At 39.7% G+C, this 15,412-nt stretch overlaps 1 protein-coding gene across 7 annotated transcripts in view; it reads left to right on the top strand.

The window, feature by feature from the left end:
- SYTL5 (synaptotagmin like 5) overlaps window positions 1–15,412 on the top strand; it is a 287,041-nt gene that overhangs the window by 216,751 nt on the left and 54,878 nt on the right. For all 7 annotated transcript variants that reach the window (XM_070750583.1, XM_070750580.1, XM_070750584.1 and 4 more), the window contains 2 exons: window positions 1,960–2,062; window positions 8,745–8,906. In XM_070750583.1, coding sequence (XP_070606684.1) covers window positions 1,960–2,062; window positions 8,745–8,906 — 265 coding nt within the window. The remainder of the gene's footprint in view (window positions 1–1,959; window positions 2,063–8,744; window positions 8,907–15,412) is intronic.

Here is a 15,412-nt window from a genome sequence, read left to right as displayed (position 1 = left end):
GATAAACTGCAACATTGCACCTACTGATCGTAGGATATTTTACCACACTAAGCGGCAGCATACATCCAAATCTACCTTCGATTAAATTGAGCATACAATGATAAACCACAATACTGTGATTCAAAATTAACAGAGTCCTAACCCCGGAGCATCCCCTTTATGCATTCATAAATTTGCACATATGCCCGGTAAGGTAAGGAGTTAACCGTATAATGAAACCCCTATGAATTTTATTGCTGGAACAAATGGTTGTCCACCCGGGGGACCCGCTTTGGGGGTGGAATAACAGCCCCCACAAGGGTTGCCTGAGACCATGGAGGAAATGGTGGTACTCCACTCAGCGCCGTGCCGTAGGGTACCAGCCCAGAGGGCTTCCCCCACCCAAGAGATCAAACAATTGCCACGGGGAAAAGGGAGCAAAACAAAAATAAAATACAATTTAAATTAGTCTTTGTTGAACACCATCTGTTATTCAACTTCATTAACAGCCAGCATGAGTCCATGAAATAATAAATCAAGTCTCAGCAAACAGTCTTAGAGATATTGAGAAGCTTGAAATGGTTGGCAAAATGTTTAAAGGCACTTTGCAGGGAGAATGCCAAGAGCAAGAACCAAGCAGACATTTCAGAAATCCAGACACGAAGGCATATAAACAAACGTTTCCTGCAAAGTGCTGCCTGCGCCATCATCCCTTAAATAGGCTAGGGGAGTGGCCAATTAGTCCCAAGCCTACTTCTGAGGAGACCTCCTCCTGAGGAACCTTTTCTGCCTTTTGGCAGCTCTGCATGCCTGTGCATGAAGAATAGGCTCCTCCTCTTCTTCCTCATCACTGATGGGAGTTTCTGAAGGCCTTGGCTGAATCTCTGCCTCTGGTACCAAGTCCTCACCAGCTTTCTCACTGTCTGACTTGGGTGCCAGCTGCACAGGCTGCTGGCGCATCACCACATCAGCCTCTTCTCAGCCGGGATCTGCTACCAGACACATGGGCTGCTGGCAGACCACAACAGTTACATTGTTTTTTAAATAGGAAAATTGTTTAATCAAAACCATTTTAAAAAGAGAGAGAGAGAGCAGATACAGTGGTACCTCTACTTACGAACTTAATTTGTTTCGTGCCCAGGTTTTTAAATAGAAAAGTTTGTAAGAAGAAGCAATTTTTCCCATCGGAATCAATGTAAAAGCAAATAATGTGCACAATTGGGAAAACCATAGGGAGGGTAGAGGCCCTGTTTCCTCCCAGGAGATTCCTAGAGAGGCCCCACAGAGGCTATTCCCTGCCTTTTCTGGTTACAGTTCTTGAGAAGAGGCAAAAAAATCTAAAACCACCTGGTTCTTATCTAGAAACTTTCATAAGTAGAGGCATTTTAGGTAGAGGTAGCACTGTATAGTATAAATTAAAAACTTCTTGACATCTCTGATTTAGTTCTGATAGTGTTATACATAAGAATATTCTATATATGGACATTCACATTTATTTTATTTATTTATTTATTTATTTTGTCCAATACACAATGAAGGTAATCGAGGAAACCCTCGAGGAAATAGAATTAGGGAAAGAATAGAAGAGAGAATGTAGAATAAAATAAATCGATGAGAGAATAGAAGAAATATATAGGGATAGAAGAGAAGATATATGGGATATAGGAGAGACAATAGGCACTCTAGTGCACTTATGCACGCCCCTTACTGACTTCTTAGGAATCTGGAGAGGTCAACCATGGATAGTCTAAGGGTAAAATGTTGGGGGTTAGGGTATGATACTACAGAGTCCGGTAATGAGTTCCACGCTTCAACAACTCTATTACTAAAGTCCTATTTTTTACAGTCAAGTTTGAAGAGGTTAATATTGAGCTTGAATCTGTTATGTGCTCTTGTGTTGTTGTGGTTGAAGTGGTATTGGGTATACCAATGTTATCACTTTTAGCAAAATTGATAAATCATCTATTATTTATTCTGTAGTTATGTCAAAGCATATCTTCTGCCAGACAAGTCTCACCAGAGTAAAAGAAAGACAAAAATCAAAATTAATAGCACTGATCCAGAATTCAATGAAATGCTTAAGGTAAGGTAGGAACTGGGACATTATATTTATTAATATTTTCTTTATGGTCAAAATGAGAAATTATTGGTTGGCTAGTTGATTGGTTTAAATTATTATATGCTGTAAACAGTGGTGGGATTCAAATAATTTAACAACCGGTTCTCTGCCCTAATGACTGGCTGGGTGGGCAGCTTAATTGGTCTAACTCTTAGAAAAATTCTCCTTAGTCCAAGTCAAAATAAAATAGCACAATAAAACAGCACTGTTCCAATAAATAGAATAGAATAGAATAGAATAGAATAGCAGAGTTGGAAGGGACCTTGGAGGTCTTCTCGTCCAACGTTCGGCTTAGGCAGGAAATCCTACACCACTTCAGACAAACAGTTATCCAATCTCTTCTTTAAAGCTTCCAGAGTTGGAGCATTTACAATTTCTGGAGGTAAATTGTGCACCCATTAATGGTTCTGTCAGGAAATTTGAGGGATTCCTACAAAAATGAGGTGGTCAATCTATTTTCCAAACTACCAAAAGGCATGATAAGAAGCAATGGATGGAAAGTAACCAAAGAGGGAGGCAACCTAGGACTAAGAAGAAATTTCCTAAGGATGAAACCAATCAATTCAATAGCTTGCCTTCAGAAGTTGTGGGTGCTCCATCATTCACAAGAAATGCAGTTACAAGATAACTTGAAATCTTTACAGTCTAATAATTTAAGCTAACACTTGAATGCTGAAAATGCAGGATCAAAATACATAAACATGGAAACTGCATTGCAACCCTATTCCAAATTAATAAAATAAATTCTGCTAATTATAACATGTATTTAAAAACACATAAGAACTCAGACAATAAAGTCTTGCTCTGTATTAACGTTTAAAATTAATATTTAAAATGTTAATACAGAGCAGGAGTTTCTTGTTTAAGTTATTATGCCTTTTAAAAAGCTGTTATAATTAGCAGAATTTTCTCTGGCCTAATTCTAATCAAGAAAAAGGAGAGATTCAACCTTAAAATAAGGAGAAATTTTCTGACAGTGAGAACAATCAACCAATGGAACAGCTTTGCCTTCAGAAGATATGGGAACTTTGTCACTGAAGGCTTTCACAAAGAGATTGGACTGCCATTCATAAGAAATGGTGTAGGGTCTTCTGCTTGGATGGGGGTTGGACTAGATGACCTACAAGATGCCTTTCAACTCTGTTAATCTTTATGATCTGTACGTTTCTGTTTTTTCTTTGCAGACTGTGTTTAGCAGTCCGGTGGTTTTGTTATCGGAACTAAGTATTCGCCTGTTAAATGGTTCTTGGTTATCTGCCCAGAGCTATTAGCTGATGGGAGAGAAAAGGGGAAAATAAACCCTCTTTCACTTTATTTATTGAGGGTTTTTTTACATTTTTAATTAATATAGATAAAAAGAGCAACATGTTCAAAATCCATATAAACTGGGTTGTTTGGTTGCAATTCTTTTGAGTAACGTTCATCATAGTAACAATAATAGCATTCTCCAATAGTAATATCATAATAACAATGCTTTTCCATCAGTATTAATATATATTAATTGTTAGTACTAATCAAAATTAATAAGTTACAGTAAACAAGCATAATAAAATTAATCTTTCTCTTGTAATTTTCAAAATTCTAACTCCTGTTTCTCTCATCCAACCATCAATAGAACAGGTCCCATACCACAAAATATTCAGTGTCTTCATTTTCTTTTATTTCAAATGTTAGTTTATTCATTTCAGTAGCAAACAGTTTTATGCTTCAATGCAAACAAAATATCTTCTGTCTTAGTCTTCTATTTACAAGAACAAACTTTACTCTATCTATATGTAGTAAAGGTTACTTTCACGTAGATACTAAACCAGTTCAGGTTTCTCCATATCAACAGTAGGGCTCTAATTCAATATTTAACTCACGCTCAAACTGCTCCAGACAGCCAACAATATCACCTCCAACAATAGCAGATACTCATTGTAAAGTTGCTTTGCATTTTATGATGCTCTGGCCCAATCAGATTGCAGTTTACACCCTCTGATTCAGCATTCAACATGCTTACAACCTCCTTTTATCTTATATGGTAACATAATGGAATATCACCTAGGATTCAATTAATCCTTGACAGTCCAATTCTATAGAATACCCAAAAGTTTTAGCCCATGCTATCATAGTTTCTTTTACTTGCTCCTCTTCTAGTCTAATAGACAATAAATGATTATCAAATTATTTCATCAGTTTCTCTTCTGGTCCTATTAAAATTTGATCCAATTCTGTTGGTTCTTTATAAAAACCATATGTTTTAACATCTTTATTGTATCTAGATTGTATCTGTACATGCAGCCACCATGCTAAATTTATCCCTTGGCTATTCAATTCCTGTTTGCTTTTCAATTTCCTCTTGTCATTTAAAATATCTTTGTATCTTACAATTTTTCCCATATCCCTCACATTTGGGTAAATGTGGTGCCTCAGCAGCCTTTAAGTTTCTCCCAGATTCTCCACTCCCTGTTCATGCCCTTTTTAATATTAACAATTAAGTGTTTAATTGTTTTTCCCCTCCCTTTCAATTCCCAACTAACTTCACTATATTTTAACTTTAATTTTGAATTAAATTCTAAATTCTGTACAAATTATATCTGTGTGTATGTATGTGTGTGTGTACAAATTATATATGTGTGTATGTATGTGTGTTTAGAAAATGGGGTTTTTTAAATGTTTTTAGTAGAAATTTAGATTTGTTGTAAATTGTTTTTCACTTTGTTGTGAGCCGCCCCGAGTCTGCGGAGAGGGGCGGCATACAAATCTAAATAAACAAACAAACATAAACAAACATCTAAAATGTCTAGGTAGTCTCTTCAATAACCCTCATAATCCATTTATTCTTCTTGTAGGAAATGGTATTTGTAATCTGCAAGGCCCACTCACACAGACAAAAAAACCTCAATAGTTGCGCGTCACGTTTATTCAGCAGTTCAAAAGTCTCCACTTACCTTCAAATTAAGTCCAAAATTCACTATATCCAAAGTATTTGTAATCCACAAAGAACCAAATGATGTCAAGGACAAATTTCTATGTCTTCCCCATCTGTTTCTAAGTATCCAATTAATTTTATCAGTTCAGTTCCAAGGAACCCAAGCCTTTCGTATTGCATCAGACTATTCAGTGTGTTCTCCCTTTGCCTCACCAGGATGAGGAATTTTCTGGGATCAAATAGTGGGTTTGCAGGCTCCCTGCGATCAGCAAAACTTTCCCCTTTTCCTCTGCCACCACTCCAAGGTGGCTTGGATCCAATTGAGTCCCATTGGACCTCCTGTCAGGTAGAATACAGCAGCTTAGCACAGAACCTGTGAAAGCTCGCCATTCTTGCTATGACATCAGCTCCAGGACCCCTCCCCCTGAGTTTAAAGGGGTTAAAAAAAATTTGCTGAGGAAAGGTCTGTGCAGTTATATCCCCCCCCCTTCCTTTGGTTAATTACAAACAATAATGGCTGCACTGGCTGCTGATCAATTTCCGGTCACAATTCAAAGTGTTGGTTATGACCTATAAAGCCCTATGTGGCATTAGACCAGAATACCTCCAAGACCACCTTCTGCCACACGAATCCCAGCAGCCGATTAGGTCCCACAGAGTTAGCCTTCTCCAGGTCCCATCGACTAAACAATGTCATCTGGCGGGACCCAGGGGAAGATCCTTCTCTGTGGCAGCCCCAGCTCTCTGGAACTAACTCCCCCCAGATATTAGGACTGCCCTCCTTGCCTTTCATAAGTCATTAAAAACTAATCTCTGCCACCAGGCATGGGGAAATTAACACACACCCCAATTGTCAAGGTTGGTGTATGGTTTGATTGGATTGGGTGATTATTTTATTATAAGGGTTTTAAATTGTATTTTTTAAAATTGGATTTGTACACTGTTTATGTTGTTGTGAGCCGCCCCAAGTCTTTGGAGAGGGGCAGCATACAAATCTAATAATTTTTTAAAACATTAATTAAATTAAAAATTAATCAGCAGGCAGGCAGGCAGCCTTGACTATTCATCTGGTTCACAGAACTCCACAAGAGTTAACAAATGGTTCTCATAAACTGGTGCAGACCAGCTGAATCCCACCACTTGCTGCACAGTACCTGCATGGTAAAGATGTTTCTTATGACTCTGTGGACATGTCCAACTAGTTTTGGGGTTGTGCATATAAGTGATTTGCTCTTTTCTCAGGGATATTTTTCAACTTCCCATTCTAGTCTTCAGTCCTGAGTTTCCTTAATATTACAAGTCTATGTCCTGTGTTTCAGTCCACTTTCCCTAGATATTTTTGAATTTTTTGTTTCATCTGAAGCCACTCTCACATATTTACATCATCCACAAAACCTTGTGTCATCCAGTTCCATCATCTCAGTCATTTATAAACATTTTGAATTGCATACGATCAAAATAATCAGTGGCATTCCACTTGATTCTTCTCTCTAAGATAAAACGACATTGTTCAGCTAACTAAGCCCATCTAACAGTAATATCTTCTATTCCATATTTGCCATGTTACTTATTCTGTTCTGTTCTGTTCGTGAAACTGTCACACTTGTACTGTTCCCAGGTCAATTTGACCCGGACTAAAACAGGTTTATTTTAGCTACTTAAATTTGGGGTTTTTGAAAACTTTTTTCACTGGGATACTAATTTGAACATTTCTGAATACAATGAAATGAAAAATGAACTGGAAAAAAATTAATGCTTATTTTTTTTATTTTGCTCATAAAAGCCTACCCCCCCCCTTTTGTGCAATTTTGTTCATTTTTATCTAGATCTAGTTGCCAGTTCCAACTTTTTTGAAAACTTTTTGCATTGGATTACTAGTTTGAACATTTCTGAACATAATGAAATGAAAAATGAACTGAAAAAAGATGCTTATTTGTTTATTTTGCTCAGAAAAGCCCCACCACCACCAGGCTGTGTGCAATTTTTTCATTTTATATATAGATTATGCTGTAAATTCAAAATTACATACTTGTTTTTAGTAAAATGGATTTCTTTCATAAAATTAGTTGTCTGGGTATCATGTACTTACTTTGGAAAAGGATATTCAAAATATTTTCAGCCTAATCTATATATAAAATGAAAATAATTGCACACAGCCAGGTGGCGGGGGATGGGTCTGTTCTGAGCAAAATAAACAAATAAGCATCAATTTTTTTTCAGTTCATTTATATTTTTTTATGATCAGGAATGTTCAATTTAGCATACCAATGCCAAAGGTACAAAAAATATTGGGGATTTGGAGCCTAAATAAATTGCACACAGGCATGGGGTGGGGGATTTTCTGAGCAAAATAAACAAATAAGCATCAAATTTTCAGTTCATTTTTCATTTCATTATGTTTAGAAATGTTAAAACTAGTAATCCAATGCAAAAGGTTTTCCAAAAAGTTGCAACTGGCAGTCTAGTCTAGATAAAAATGAACAAATTGCACAAAAAGAGGGGGATGAGCAAAATAAAAAATAAGCATTAATTTTTTTCAGTTCATTTCTCATTTCATTGTTTTCAGAAATGTTCAAATTAGTATACCAGTGAAAAAAAAGAAACCAAATTTAAGTAGCTAAAATAAACCTTTTTTAGTCCGGGTCAAATTGACCCGGGAACAGTACACGTATGACCTTTTTTGCCCAGCAAAAATTAAGCCCCCCACCATCCAAAAATACTCATAAAAAGAACCCCTCAAATGACTCAAAGTCATGAAATTTCAAGTTTCAAATATGCAGGGAAAATTTTTTACAGGGTCTCAAACTTTGACCTGAACAGCAGGGCTAAATTTTTGTGTTATGCAATTTCAAAACAACTGTGGGTGTTTTAAATATTTTATTATTCTGTATTAAGAAAAATATTTACTATGAAGAACTGTCAAAAGCTTTGCTGAAAACCTGAGAACACTCCAAATCTACTGAGCTTCAATTCTATTATTAAATAAGGAAATAAGGTTCATTGGCACAATTTGTTTGCAACAAAACCACACTGGCTCCTGCTAATTGCAGTATATATATATACAAGTGCTCACAGACATGTTCCTTTATAATTTGTTTGAGAAGCTTGCACAATGTATACATTAAACTGACACTTCTGTGTTCTTCCTGTGCATTTGCTTCCCATTTATTTAAATAAGAATATTTGTAACTTGGGGTTGAAATGAAGAGTTCTTGGTTCTCTCTGAGCTCAGAGAACACCAAGGATTTCTCATTTATTTATTTATTTGCTTTTAAAGGGTGGGGTCTATTATATGATTCAAGAAAGATTTTAAAATGTGAAACACTTGTGGAATTTAAAGAACAAGTTTCTTAATAAAAAATACTTTTATCAGTTTTGGAGAATTTAGTATCACCAGTTCATTTTCTTTCTATTTTAATACAGTAATGGGTAAAATCAATATGCATACAGGAAAAGATTGAAGCACTACAGTTTAAGATGTGTAAACAGGTTTTCAGGAAAATATTTGCATTTTATTTATTTTATTTATTTATTTATTAGATTTGTATGCCGCCCCTCTCCGTAGACTCGGCATTTTCCCTTCATAATTTAAATTGCACTAGTATGAAGGAAAAATATTGCATCATTCATTATCTGTTAATACCTTTAGACATACTTAGAAGTTCCATACTCTCACTGGTTCCTAAAATATTTCCCTTAAAAATACACCCCTTTTCTATCCTAACTCAACAGTATGTCATTAGCCACACACAGCTTGAGACTCGGACTCTGCAACTTTCTGTCTGGCATTATGACAGATTTGGGCATAATAGTTTTCTGGGAGAAGTAGAGATTCCCTTGGACTCCTGGAACTTTGAAGATCAAATTGATGGATGGTTCATACTTCAGCCCAAGGTGAGAATGTCTGTTGGTTTAGAGAAGTGGCATGCAAACTTATGAGGAAGTTAGAATTCATGTAACAAAGAGAATTGACAACAATCTAGGGTTTTCTTTGCACTAGGCAGCATTTTGTTTGTAAACAGCAAGCTGGGAACTGGGGGAAAATAACTTCATTTGCTTTGTGAAGTTGAAGACAACTTAGCTGAAACATGGGTCCACTTTATAATGTTCTTTGAGCTTTGAAATTAAAGCTACTGCATCAATAAAACTACTGAGGAGGTACAGTATTGTATATCCCACAAAGCCTGTATCAAACAAAGGTTGTATCATATTACAGATGCCAGTGTTTTCCTGCAACTTGGACAGATCAGTTTGTTGCGGTGGAGGCGGAATAACACACAGAGAACAGAATGGGTTTTATGGGTCACTTTATTAGTTCATTATTTCTTGTCACCTATAATAGATCTGCAGAGGTAAGACCACATGGGGCGGAAAAAAACCCTGACAATAACTTTTCTAGGCAACTATGGGAGAAAGCTCCTTGCTGCACAAGGGGAGAGATCCCCACCCTCCCTTGCCCTCAGCCATGCCCCTCAGTGTGTGGGAAAGCTCGCCCCCAGTTTCCCCCAGGAGGCCCTGGCCAGTGAGCCCCAAGGGCATCCTCCCTCCGTTACTCAGGCGGGATCTGCCTGGAGCTTCTGGTGAGGGGCCACCCATCACCTTCCAAAAAATGCCCTAAAGGAGATCACACAGTTGCCGTAGGCACCTCCACCAAGAAAATGTCATTATCCTTGTCACACCATCAGCCCTGTACAACCCCTCCTGTGAGACCCTAATGTCGGGATAGTTTATGACCTCCCCCCAAACTATAACACTATTTTTTCTAACTGCTTTGTTTACCCTTTTTCTGGCCTTGTTCATGCCCTTTGGATCACTGGCATATCTCCATGCCCTTTGAGGAATCATGTTTGACCACAGCAGCTGCATGCCCAGCCATTGTCTTTTAATGACCCAGAGGTACTCAAACGTCTACCACAGCAAGGTGACACCTTTCATAGCACCAAGGTCATTGCCACCCAGGTGCAACACCATTCATTTGGGCACAACACTGACAGCCCTGCTATCAAACAGTAATGGGAGAAGCCCATCCCATCTCATGCCTCTCCTTCTGAGCCATTGCACCCTGACCCACTGGCTCAGCTTTAGCTGTGTCTAAAAGGCACACCTGCGAAGCTCTCCTTCCAGCCCAGAACACCATTCTGTGGCCGCAAATCAGGACCCTGGGCTTCTTCCCCTCAAGACCATCCAGAAAGAAAACAAAGCTGTGTTAAACCCCTCATCCTACTTAATGCTTATATATGGAAGTGAATGTATGTTTGAAATGCCACAGACCTCCATCTGCCCACTGTTTGTATCTGCTCCAAATTGAGCCTTGCTGCAGCCACAGTGGTGGTTGCCCCAATTCTGAAAGAGTGGGTACCATACTCCCGTGGGTCTAGGTCCATGTGGCGGAAGGCCCTACTAGCCATTGCCCAGAATTCATACTGCGTCAGGGATGAGCCATCCCTGTGGCTAAACAAATAACCTGAGCTCACCTCAATCAGTGCCTGGTATACTGTCAAGACTGGGTACACCCAGGTTAATTATTGCCCCCTTTCCCCGCTGGTCCATCTTGGACCTTCTAAGTCAAAAGAGTGCCACCTCCCCATCCAGCATGAGGCCCCTGACCCCAAAGGCTTGTTGGGAACAATCATCCTTTGCCGCTGCGAGCACTTTGCTGACCCTATAGGCCCCCAAATGACCACTGTATGAAACAAGCTCATCTTGTAAGCGGGGTGGCAAAGCATGCCCCCTTGCCCCCCATCGCTGCCAAATGGACAAATGGACAAAATGCCAAATGTTTGCCCTATCTCCCTAAACCAGCCCTCCAGTAGTTTGTGTAGGAGTCCCTGAAACCACTAGACTTGGCGATGAATGCCAAATCCACTAGCTTACCTCTTATGGTGCAGGCCAATAAACCATTCTGTCTGTTAACCACACAAAACTCAAGCAGGTGGTCCACTGAAATGGGCCAGTACTGTTCGTATTCCCTCTGCTGGCGGTAGACACAAAATTCCCTACCTGACCGCTGGTACATCGCCCTGGTATTTGTCACCACTGACATGTCCAGCACACTGTCTACCTCAGCTTTCCAAGCCTCCACAGGTGCTGGGGTACTTCCTCTAGTTGTACTTTTGCTCATGGAGCAAGCTGCCAGAACCTGGCCTACTGCCCCCGTGAGAGCGCATCAGCTATGTCATTCTCGATGCGTGGTACATGACATGCCAAAAACAAGATGTGCTTTCCAAGATGTGAATTCCAAGCACCTGCTCACCAAATGCCTTACCAAGCACATGAACCGCTCAATCCTGGAGGACAAAGTATTGATTACATGGACCACCACTTGATTATTGCGCCAGAAGTGGACCATTTTGCCCACGAATTGGGCACCCCAAACCTCCACTGCTACTACTATTGGGAAGAATTCCAGAAATGTGAAGCCCCTACTTATATCTGCCAGCAACCACCTACCTGGCCAACTTGAGTAGCACCACTGGTCCCCCTTATCACTACCCTGAACCCACTAGAGGCAGTGTCTGATTTTACCTGTAGCTCTGCCTCCAGTAATCGGTCTTGCCACCAAAAGAAGACCCCATTGTAGTGCTGCCTTCTCAGTGCCATCCATATGTTCTTTAAGGCCTGGCTGCCCCTCTCACCCATTCCTTTGTTCTCAATGCTGCCATTCATGTGCTAGCCCCTTCAATACCCAGGCCCCGCTGCCTTGTAGGCTTGGCCCTGATGATACCATCTCCCTCCTGGGCCACCTCCCTAACTGTCCTAGTCACCCCCCAGGCCTTGCGGAGGTTACTCGCCAGTTTTCCTTCCATGTAGCCTTGGCGAGTTGACTGTCCCATGCTGTCCTGGTCTCTGTCCTCTTCTCTTGAAGATGAGATCCAAAAAAAGGTGGCAGAATGAGGGGATGCTTTATATACCGTCCCCTCACTCCACCCCTTGGCACAATGCCTTTTGGGCGATCTCGCGATTCCTCGTGAGATCGCCCCCATGAACCGCCCACTGAAAATGGCAGCCACTGTGTGATGCAGCTCCACTGCAACTGGCGCCAGCAGAGAATTCGGCAACAAACATTTCCTGTCCAACAAACTGCAACTTTTATCATTCCATTTGCAACCTAGTACGTGAAATCTGTTCTTTTTAGCTTCTGTGCTTCTGTAGTCCAAAATGAATGGATTATTCATGTAATACATATTTTAGTTTGTTACTGTTGACAAAAGGCATCTAAACCTGAAGACAAGTATATCTATTTTGGGGGGAGACCTCTTTACTCACTTATCGCTCTCCAGATATTGTGAAAGTAAAATTGCACTATTGCTCATCATCAGTCATGCTGGCTGGGGTTAAGGGAAAATGGAAGGCTATTTATCAGTGGTTCATGACAAACTACTTCTAAAACAGTTGGATAACTGCATTCCTATCTAACAGTCAACAAGTTGTCAAAATAGGGAGCACCATATCTAATCCTGTTCCGGTTAAGAGCGGGGTACTCCAAGGCAGGATACTTGGACCAACACTCTTCATACTCTACATAAATGACCTTTGCGATTACATTACGAGCAATTGTGTTCTCTTCGCTGATGATATAAAATTTTTCAACGCCCCCAATAACACGGCTACTCTCCAGAAAGACCTTGACTTTGTGTCCGAATGGTCAAACATCTGGCAACTCCAAATCTCAACCAACAAATGCTCTGTCCTACACATTGGTAAAAAAAAATCAGAACACCATATACAAGCTGAATAAACAAGACTTTCCAGACAACCCTCACTCTGTAAAAGACTTATATCAAATGACTTAAGTGCCAAAGCGCACTGCAACAACATCGCCAAAAAGGCTTCAAGAGTTGTTAACTTAATCCCATGTAGCTTCTGCTCCAGTAATCTCACACTAACCAGAGCATACAAAACTTTCACCGGCTTTCATCAAAAATTTTGGAAAGAAAAAAGAAATGTCTCAAGTCTTTTAATTGTTCCACCTGATAACAGATAACAATAAAGGAAAAAGATTGACTATCGATTACAAACAACTTAAAACTTAACTTGACTCCTCCTACACAACTTGTAAAAAAAAATTATTTGAAATATTATCTTGTTTATACCTACACATAAATACTAAACACTTATTACTTTAAGCTCTTTACAGATTTACCTCCTTTTTCTCAACATATACACTAATCATTCAACCAAATGAATAGTTGTAAATTCCAAAAATGCCTGCTATATTGCAGGCATCTCCTCCCCCATAAGCCTAACATTTCTGTACACCTGCTAAGTTATCTCTTTCATATTCTCTACTCCTCTACTTACTCTTTTTTTTCTTTTCTTGTAAATATTGTAAGATACACCTAAATATATACAAATCATATTATGATGTATCTCAACCGAGTATATGTATATCTCGAGATTTGCTGTTATTATGTACATTTTCCCTTTGCATTTCCCCTTTCCCTCCCTCCCTCAATATTTAAAACTAAATAAACTATTTGTTTTAAAAAACTTTCACCAGACGAATCCTTGAATACAACTCATCTGTCTGGAACTCACACCACATTTTGGACATAAACACTCCAGAGATACAGAGATATACATGTCCAGAGATACTTGAACAGAAGAGCCCTCCACTCCTCCACTCACAACAGAATACCCTATGCAACTAGACTTACAATCCTAGGTTTAGAAAGCTTAGAACTATGTTGCCTTAAACATGATCTAAGCATAGCCCATAAAATCATCTGCTACAATGTCCTTCCTGGCAATGACTACTTCAGCTTCAACCACAGCAACACACGAGCACACAACAGATACAAACTTAATGTAAACCACTCTAAACTCAACTGCAAGAAATACGACTTTGGTAACCAAGTACAATGATCACTTGTGACTTTGCTCTTCACCTTCCACGGCTTCAGTGCATCGTGAGTTGCTGAAGGAACCGGAAGTGAGCACAGGTGGCGGTGGCTGCTGCTGCTGCCGCCACTGCTTCTACGGCGGCCGTCCTATGACACTGAGGTGAGGAAGGGGCAGCGAGCCAATGGGGAAATCTTCCTCCCCTGCCACCCCCCAGGCTTTTCCCCTGAATGCCCTCCCTTAGTTCAGGGATTTCTGCTCCCCACTGCCTTCAAGCCAAACTGATTTGGCTGGCTGACTTGTTGATGGCAGGGATGGGGAGGGGATGAAAGAAAGATGCATCAAGCTCTTCGGCACCTTCTTCTCCAACTTTGAATTTTGCACCATGGTTTAATTCTGCTGTCTCTTTCTTTTGTCACCCGCCGCCCATCCCTGTCATCAACAAGCCAGCTAGCCAAATCAGTTTGGTTTGAAGGCAGTGGGGAGCAGATACCCCCAAACTAACGGGGGAAGGAAGGTGAGCCAGATGGGGCTCTGGAAGCACCACAACCCAGGGAAGCAGCTGGGCAAGGAGTTGGAAGTGCGCGCAGCCAAGAGGCAAAAAAAATGAAGGCCCAGCTAGGCAGGCAAAAGGAGGCTCAGGCTTGGCTCTGACCTCGATGAGGCTGACAGGCATGGAGGAGAGTGGCTGCAGGTGTTCTGGGTGCCGGAGGAGACCACTGTGGGAAGTGAGGGGCAACGTGTGGGGGTTTAAAAATGGAAATCCTACTTTGGGGATTTTAGTTTATCGCGGGTGGTCTTGGAACAGATCACCCGTGATAAATGAAGGATCACTGTATTTGATGCATGAAACTCACTACCAGACTCTATAGTATCATCACCTAACCCCCAAAACTTTGCCCTTAGACTATCTACTGTTGACCTCTCCCGATTCCTAAGAGACCAGTAAGGGACGTGCATAAGTGCACCAGGGTGCCTTCTGTCCCTTGTCCTAATATTTCTTTTTTACTAGTATCATGTATATGAATATTATTATTTCTTTGTATACCACCAATATGTACTTGACAAAACAAACAAACAAATAAAAATAAAATAAAATATTGCCCATATTTGATTTACAAGATAGTGCAGAAATTTTTAAAAATATGTTTAACTTTCAGAATTACTTTGTGATTTGTCATAATAATCCTAACAAATTTTTAGCACCTGGATTCATGAAGAATTTTGGCCACTCCAGCCAGATAAATGCCATAGTTAGTGATATGTTATATTTTTCTTGAAACATCTGGACTTCTCCAAATATATGTGTCTCGATGGGATTGTGCTTTCATTTTTTTAAAAAATTTGTTACCACTATATATTTAATTGTTCTAATATGTATTGATCTTTGTTTCTTTTCTTGTTTTCCTCCCCAGCCTAATGCTTGAGTTATTTCTGATTTACCTTGTTTTGTTTAAATTTGAAAACACATTAAATTTGATAGAAAAACAGAGCAAAGCCATCATTATATTATTGAAGTCTGCATATGGTTTAGAGTTAAGTGGGAATCATAGTGACAA

Source organism: Erythrolamprus reginae, chromosome 4 (assembly GCF_031021105.1).
Source record: "Erythrolamprus reginae isolate rEryReg1 chromosome 4, rEryReg1.hap1, whole genome shotgun sequence".
Taxonomy (NCBI): Eukaryota; Metazoa; Chordata; class Lepidosauria; order Squamata; family Dipsadidae; genus Erythrolamprus; species Erythrolamprus reginae.
This window is presented reverse-complemented; position numbering and strand designations above follow the sequence as displayed.